The sequence below is a fragment of the Gambusia affinis genome, linkage group LG19 (genome assembly GCF_019740435.1).
Source record: "Gambusia affinis linkage group LG19, SWU_Gaff_1.0, whole genome shotgun sequence".
NCBI lineage: Eukaryota > Metazoa > Chordata > Actinopteri > Cyprinodontiformes > Poeciliidae > Gambusia > Gambusia affinis.
In genome coordinates, this window is record NC_057886.1 from 11363985 (window position 1) to 11372737 (window position 8753).

An 8753-nucleotide genomic window follows, 5' to 3' on the forward strand; every position below is an offset into this window, starting at 1 on the left:
AGCGAGTCAGAGATAGAGAGCGATGTAGATAGAGAAAGATCTCCACTGTGTAAAGATTTTCCCTGTTAATCCCAGAGGAGAGCAACACAGAAACTTACCCAAATCTTTGGAGACAAGAGATCCAGCAGCATTCTCTCCAATCTTAGACAGTGCATCAAAATACATCTTTCCTGCCATGGACATAGCTGGGGAAATTATAAAAATGTTTGTGGTTGAAGGCCATAGAAAAGATGTAGATGTATTGCATTTTCTTAAATCCCCAATAGCTTATCAGTGTACCTGAAAAAGCAGTAAAGAAAACAACAACTCACCATTAACAGACTTCTCATAGCTCTTTCCTAGGTTCACCAGGTTCCTAAGACCTGGGTTGAACTGTTCCATCACATTCTGCAAGAAGACAGTGACCATAAGAAAGAAAGTGTCATTAAACATGAGCAAAAGGAGATGGACGTAAAGAAGCTCACATAAAATTGAGGTTTAAATGCAGATCCAGGTTTTTATTTGGCAAGGCAGTTAAATATCTTGTATCTCGCTATTTTATTTTTGGTCCAGATGCAGCAAAGTAATCATGTCTGGATCAGCCCAACTTGTTCCACTGGCCAGATTAGGTGTCTGCTTATATTGACACTTAATAATGACAGTCATATCTAATTATATTGAAAACTAAAATATGTGTCCGATTAAAAAGTCGCTTAGCATGACCAAAGGATTAACTGGTTTTAGCAAAGTTTGAAAAGATAGAAGGCTGCATCAATGAATGGCTCACTGAAAGAATGAATGGGTGGGGATATTTAGCAGGATGATTGGAAGGATGGACAGAGTTGTAGATGGATGTACTGATCTACAGATTTTTGGGTGCACAATTGTGGATATTGGATCATAGTTCCAATGTCAATAGGAGGAATTCTGCCATCATGTAGAACTACCTGGATGCAATATTTGGTAAGTTATTATATTTGAAAAGCAAATGAATCATAACAACAATGTTTATGTCCTGTTTAAATGACATTCCTTGCTCTCAATGATCCATAGAATCATTGGCAAGATGCTATACCTCACTGAGTGGTGTGGGCGTTATAACAAAGGGAAATGAGTAAAGAGCCAGGAGGAAACTGTGGGTCAATCGTAATTATTATCACCAACACACTATTTATCACAATTAGCTATTTTCTTGATGGCGTGCAGCCCAAATTTATGTACTTGTTTGTGGATGAATTAATGTACTGTTCTATGAATAGATTCAAACACTACTAGCAAACAGTACCCCATAGCACTCAAGTATTTTGTGTTAAAATAGTCATTTGAAATTCATTTCAGTTCAATTCACCTCTATAGCACCAAATAAATATTATCTTAAGGCTAGTTAAATGAAATGCTAGTTTATCTGTAAACCCATGTCTACAAATGATCAAACCTCAGTTAAGCGCAGCAAGTCACCCACTGCAATCAATGTTTCATGAGTCATGTAATAGTCACCCAATTTGGATTCATGCCTTAAAGTCAGGAAATGGCATTTAAGATAAAGATGCATCACTCAGATTATGGAAAATGTGAGGGATTATACAAGCCACAATATAATTAATGAGCTCGATATAATTGTGCTTTTACATTTCTAAAATCAATTAATTGAAAGATAAGCTGTTACTGTGAGAAACTTTGACATGTTGTGAAATGTGTGAACCTTCAATTAATTTCACAGCAAAACCAGATAATCTCAATATCTGTTATGAGCACTTTGTTACCATTAACTGTGAACAAAAGGTGATGGCTGCTGAGGAGCTTGCTGTATAATCTTACCACACAAAACACACAGGCACCTAAATTATTAAACCCGGAGTCTTTCCCCTGTATTTCAGCACTTCAATGAGCTGCGGGGGCTGTCCTAACAAGAGGCCAGGCAAATAAAAGCTGTTTAAAAGGACTAAAGTATTGTAAGAAAAGCCTTGAGTCTGCTTTTTCCCCCTCACTTCAGCTCTTTATAGTCCTTCACTTGGCTACCTGTGGAGAGTTGCATGCAGAGTGCAAGAACTGGAAACTGTTACCGTTTTTTTTTTGTGGCAATCTGGTAACTTTATTATTGTTATTATTATTATTATTATAAAGCCTTTTGGAAATAAAAACATGGACGCAGTAACAATCTTTAAAGAAAATATGTTTACAAGGAATTTTACATGAAAACCTCAAGGTTAATGGTTGCACTGCTAATCCCCAGTCAACACGTGTATGTGGGTTTTGTGCTCACAGTATGGGACCCAGTTGGGCTGACAAAATGCATAGTGGCAAAAGCAGTTGGCCACTTTACGAAGCTTTTTCTCGACCTAATATTGAGGAAATCTGCTTAAATTAAGAAACACATTTAGGCCTCATTTGTACTCAAGGCATTCTGTGTCATCCCAATTAATTAAAACAATAACAGAAAAGTTTGTTTATTTCAATCATTTAATTCTCAAATTGAAACTCAGAAGATATGGATTTGTTAGACAATTATATTTTGATGACTTCTGTAGCTCATGGCCTATATATATATATGCCTGTGTGTGGTGGCTGGTAAAGCATTTACCGCAGCTACAGCTCACACCTCAGGAAACTCTCCTAACACCTTGTATGGGCTTTGCTGCATAATCCTATAGCTTACTCAACTTTTTTTCTGCCACACTTTTTCCTTTCACTAAATTTTCCATTAAAGTGTTAGGACCCATCACAACCTCTTCAGCTCTTTTGTTGCTTTTTGTGTTACCCATTATCTGCTGAGCAAACATTTATTTATTTTTAATTTTTTGGTTGGTGTCATGTAACATTACACTTTGCTGTATACCTAAGTTTTTTTTTGTAATAGCGTTATACTCTAAAACTGGTTGAAGAAACCAATTTACCTTTATGTCAAACACAATTATTTCTTAGGATAACTTCAGTAAATACAATATGTTTTCAATTACACGCCGATTTATTTAGAGGAGTCCACACAAACAAGCTGTATATAGATCCAAAATGAATCAATTGTCAGAGCCACATGTTGGCTGAGATGAGGATGAAACTTTAAAAGTAACCATTTTCTAAAGAAACAACAGAATCGGGGTGGAGCTAGTTCCTCAAAACCAGTGATTCAACTCTCTAAAAACTAGCTTTCTGAACTCAGGCAGAACCTGTCGGAAAACTGTAAGTTCAAAAATGCAGAGCCAAACAGGCTGATAAGGAAGCTAAGAATATTTGAGAGCAATGGTAGAAGCTTGTATAGATTAAGATAACAGTTTATCTTAATCTATACAAGTTCCCATGTTACAATGGGAGAAAAAACAATAACCTCTTTCCATGTCAAATTTATTAAACGTTGCTTTTAAAATGACCAATACGCTTTTAATTAGTTAACACCTGTTCAGCTTTGCTGTGCTCCATGTCTGTTTAAGTATGGAGGAATTTTCTCCCCCGTGGTCGCACCTGTTGTCTTCCCAGCTTCCCGTCTAAACCAGTAGCCATACACCTACCTTGTATGTACTTTCGGTGAGCTTGTTCGCCTCATCCACCTTGTTCGACATCTTTATCCTCCTCTTTACGCCCGGATAAATGTAAAAAAGCAGAGGTTGTCCTCGAATTTATTTCTCAGACTCTACACCAACGCGAGCCAAAAAAGGAAAGAAGGAATCCCTGGGGGAGAAGTGACTAAAACCTACGGATGTATAAAATCCCTCATAGCCCACAGGAAACGCCGAACGCACACATAGCGGTAAAAATAAGACAAAACCCGTCTTCAGTGAAAGAAAGTGCGGTTTTTCTGTCGTTACCACTGCTGCTCGGTACTAAAAGACTGAGCTGTCAAACTTGTTGTAGGTGGTTAGTTCACAGAAGGGGAGGAGACCTGTGGAGGGAGGTATTATTAGTCTATTTTAACCCTTAACTGTTTTTGTAGGAATCTTATGAAACTTCATAATGATTATTTATTGCCAGTCATTTAACATTTTAACTTTTAACTGGAAAATGCTTCTTAATTTTATAATAAAGCCATGTCACTTTAAAATTTCGGGGGAAGGTTTGTATTTATTTATATATATTTTTAATTTATCCTTGTCGGAAGACATACGTAATTTAAGCTTGAAACGCACTTGACTCCATCGTAGATATATTTTTGACTGATTTCCACACCTTGAGTTGATCTTACTATTTTGCTCAATCATCAGTTTAACAATTAGCTATAGATTTAGTATTGCTAGCCTTAGCTTCATTAGTAACATTTTTGTTTGCTTTCGATACATTTTTGCATCCATTGTTTGCATATAGCTTTATTTATCCGACAGGCTGCACAGAAGTAGTAAACAGTTAAAATATGGGCCACGGGCACCCCCTTGAGGCAGGTTGCACATACATAGACACCAAAAGTGGATATGAAGTGCCCTGCAAAAGTAAACCTCTTTAACCCTTTTCATGTTTACAACTACATTTTTATTACTAGAATTTTTTTTGTTAAATCTTAAAAGTCTGCTGTGCATATACATTGCCCTTGCACAATAACTAAAGGCACAACCTAAGAGTTTCCAACTTAATAATTGCATTTTAGCTACTGACAAGTTGTTCAACATTACCAGATCGTGAGTGGCTTCTCCTTTGTAAAACTGCAATGTTGTAAAGCAAATCTTGTTGTTCTGGAGAGGATGTCAAACTGTTCCATAAGGATCATATTATTGACATGCTTCAACAAATGTTAAACATCTAAGGTGAAACTCAACACTTCACAAAAACTCTAAAGTTTTTGAGGATTCATCTTTGCAAAAGAAATGAAATACAATGAATGATTGTAAGACTTGAATCTTGAATGACTTAAAAGGTTTGGTGAAATGAAAAAACAATATTCTGCATTGTTCATAAGCAAAAGTGAGAATGTTCTGCATTCACAATACCAAGGAAATTTAAGTCATTAGGCCTAAACAGCCTTGGGAAATCCACTGGTCAGTGAGATTAATTGGGAAAAGGCTTCAGTTTGCTCAGGAGCAGAAAGACTGGACTTTGGAGCAATGGTAGAAGGTCATGTTGTCTGATGAGCTTAGATTTACACCAATGCAGAGTGACTGACACAAAAAGATAAGAAGAGATATAGATTAAGTGATGCTTCTGTCTATTTTACAAGCCTGTGGTAGTAATGGTATTAAATGTGGTTTGATGATAAGCAACATTATGTTCCCAAATACTGAGCCCAGATGACTGTCTGAATTTACTGTGAATGACCAGGTTATTCCAACAGTGATTTTTTTCCTTACTATTGCTTTTTTGTAATTTTCCCCAGGATATAAATCAAGAAAGTTTGTTGGACTTGCTGATCAAAATATAATGATCTACCACTAGATGTCCCTCATAGTCAAGTCAAGACAGGGTTCATAACCGAATGATTTTTACCAATTCTTTACATGCGTTTTAGGCACATTGCCTGTGTTTCTGTCATTCAGATAACCTTAGTATTATGACACTGTAATGGCAACAGTTTCAGTAAATCCCCCATTAGACCATTCTAAATTAACATAAACTGTATCCAAGCATCCAACAAATCAAACACCAAGGATTTGTAAATATCACGTGTTGCAACTGCGAGAGCAAATATGCCAAGGCCTTACTTTGTAAATGTCATCGCAGTTTAAAACTTTGGAAAGCGCTCTGCTGCCATCGGGGGCTTGCCGAAGCAGCTGAATGCAAAATGAGTCTGCACCCTGAGGCTCTGAATGTCTAGTGCTGCTCTCCCAGCTTTCAAAATGCTGCTAAGTGGCACACACAGAGTAATTAGTCTCTAAAGCTCCAACGTGAGTGTTAGGCCTAAGTTTCTTTTCCTCTCTTGTTGGTATCCTTTGCATAGTGTCTGCCTTTATGACCTCCCACTGGGTTGATGTAAATCCATATGAAAGGAATGTAAAGCTAGTGGGGAAAAAAAGCATTTAGAACCAGTTGCATCTCTCAAGGACAAAGAAAAAAATGTTCGCAGGTACAAGGTATGTTGTCAGTCAGCCTGATTTGGTCAATCTGTGTATGAGATCCTAGGGGATTTAACTCATTAAATTGATTGCCACGTTTAATGAGAGTTGGAATTAATGTAAATCAATTGAAGTATACTGCCTTGAATAGCATTTATCACCCTCTAGATTTTTCCTAATAGCCTTGTTAAAATTACCAGTGTAAATTGTAGGATTTTATATAACACAAAGTAGTGCACAACTATAAACTGCTTTTAAAAAAATCATACAGGTGTGGCATGCATTTACTCTGAAATACCTGAATAAACCCCAATGTAACCAATCACCTTTAAAATCAGGTGTGTAATAAAGATGTGGCATGTCCTTTTTATAGTTTACCAAAAAAAAAGTAGGAAGGCAAATTATGAAGATAATAGTAAGTGTGCAGTAGAAGGTTCTCTGATTCTTTTACCTCAGTTTACTCCCCACAAAAAAGTTCTAAAGAAATTGGTCTGACTGCAAGATAATATTTCTGCAGAAAAAAATTACACTGCCCAGCATAATGAAGATTCCACATTAAACATAAATGGCCATGGGAATACCTTTCTTTAACATAGAAAGGAAAGCTGGTTGGAAGAAAGCCTATTTGAGGTTGAAAAAAAGTTTATACTGTGGCAGAGGTTCAGCTTTCAACAAGAAGCATTGTCACATAGTCAGAGTGACAGTGGAAAGTTAAGACTGATATGAAAAAAATAATCACTGCACCAAGACTTGAAAACAAAACCAAACCTACAAGATGAATTTGCAAGATGAATACTCTTCTTACTACCCCACAGTCAAAACGTGACAGCTCCAGATGTTTACCTTTTGTCTCAGCTGTCCAGAGGATACTATCCCACAAACATTGGGGTGTGTCAACAAAGGTTTTAAAATATTCCAGTCTGGATTTCTTGTGTTTTCAATAGTTGGGCATGATAACCACTTTTCTTAATCAATGTCTGTCTGAGTTTGTATTGGCTGTTCATAGAGAATAATCCTCCGCTCATCATGTTTTTGTTGTGTTGTAAATAAACAACAGTGTGCTTAAAACAATGCCTAATCTTGGTTGCTCTCTATCCTTTATTTCTTTGTAAATGGTTGATAACAAAATCCTCTGAGAACAACTAAAATCAAAGTTCCACCAGCAGAAACACTGGTTATACTTTTTTCCCAGTCAGAGAATGGATTTTGACTATTAGTTAGATATAGATCTTGTTAAACTGTCAACCAGAAGGAGAACATTTATATTACTAGCATTAGCCGATTAGCAGAAAAAGGTGTCACTATAGTGAAAAAGAAAATATTATGCCACGTCTTATTTTTTTTTTCAGCTTTAACTTGTATTGGTCTGTGCTCTCTGCTAATGTTTCCCGTCATTTATAGTCACTCTTGTCAATGTGTTCTGAGGCACAGCTCCTCATCTATTGTGACTAAACACCTAAGTGCACGAACGCATTCAATAGAGCCTGCTTATGTTCTGCCAGCAAGGCCACCTCCTTTTCACACGCGTCATATTTTTTCACAGCAGCATTTTCAGAGAAGCAGTGAACAGACAATGTTTAAAAACATGCTTTTCGCCCTTGAATATGGCAAATGAGTTTACCTTTTACAATACGGAGAATGTAATCACCTTTGCCTGCGTATTTATTTCAGTCATAATTCTCAGAAACTCTTTGTGTCTTAAGTTATTGACGTCAGTCTTGCTGATCTTTAAATAGTGCAAGGACAGAGAGAAACTGTGCAAGGCAAAGACACAAAACACCTCAAAATACTCATCAGTTTCAACCAACACCACAGCCTGGTGTGCAGAAAAAACTTCTATTACCAAAGGGTTGCTATGTTGCAGCTAATTATTTTTTCAAGTAAAATCATAAATCTAGTCTCTGTCAGCTGGGACAGTGTGATGACCCAGGGCTAAAACTCTTGTTGTCTAAATCTGAATATTTGTAGACAATGAGCTCACTGCTCCATGTCGTCTACACTAGTTGGTATTACACAGAAACAATAAGCTATTTCAGATGTTAAAATTCAACTGAAAAAATATGTGGTAATATAAGAATATTACCACATGAACAACCTTCCTTCAGCTGTGCTGTTCAGGGGCAACTTTCTGGAATCAAAGTTTGCTCTAAGGCATAAAATTCTTCAGCATCAATCCCAAACTAAAATGAAACTTTGCAATTATTAGAAGAAGGTGGTTTCAAAGGTTAACACGGACTTAATGTCCATTCCCTCATTCCTTGGTGACAGAAGCATGTGTCTGAACTCATTTTCATCCGGAACTGACACGAAGTAACGTATAAATTTTTATGCTCACGAGGAGAAACCTCTGCTTCTCAAAACCGCTGAGTCATCTGTCCAGGTATCCTTCAGTTTTATACTTAGATACTGCAGAAAATGATCTGATGCAAAGCATGCTGCAGGAAGCAAATTAGTTACTGGAAACTCTTTGTTACATGATGTACTTTCTGAGGTTCAAGGTTGTTATATAGTTAGCACTGTTCTCTTACAGAACAAAGGTTCTGGGTTCAAATCTGAGCGACTGAGGGGCAATTGCACATTCACTCTGTGTATAAGGCTTTTCCTCACTGTTTTTCTATCAGCCTCAGACCAGCATGTTAGATTAACTATTGACTGTGATGACTAGCGCTATCCACCCATTGTCTATACCTGTTTGTCCTTGCAGATATGTAACAAAAAAAAATGCCACAGGGCGGGATGATGGAGAAGTTTGTAGCACTATTGCCTTGCAGCAAGAAGGTCCTGGAGTCGAATCATGGCTTAGGG

At 37.1% G+C, this 8753-nt stretch overlaps 1 protein-coding gene across 1 annotated transcript in view; it reads right to left on the minus strand.

The window, feature by feature from the left end:
• LOC122822475 (brain-specific angiogenesis inhibitor 1-associated protein 2-like protein 1) overlaps positions 1-3842 on the minus strand; it is a 31111-nt gene extending 27269 nt beyond the window's left edge. Inside the window, exons 1-3 of the mRNA XM_044101172.1 lie at positions 3483-3842; positions 312-387; positions 99-185 (exon numbers count right to left, since the gene is read on the minus strand). Of these exons, the coding sequence (XP_043957107.1) occupies positions 99-185; positions 312-387; positions 3483-3533 (214 nt within the window). The 5' untranslated portion in view covers positions 3534-3842. The remainder of the gene's footprint in view (positions 1-98; positions 186-311; positions 388-3482) is intronic.
• Positions 3843-8753: the final 4911 nt, after the last annotated feature.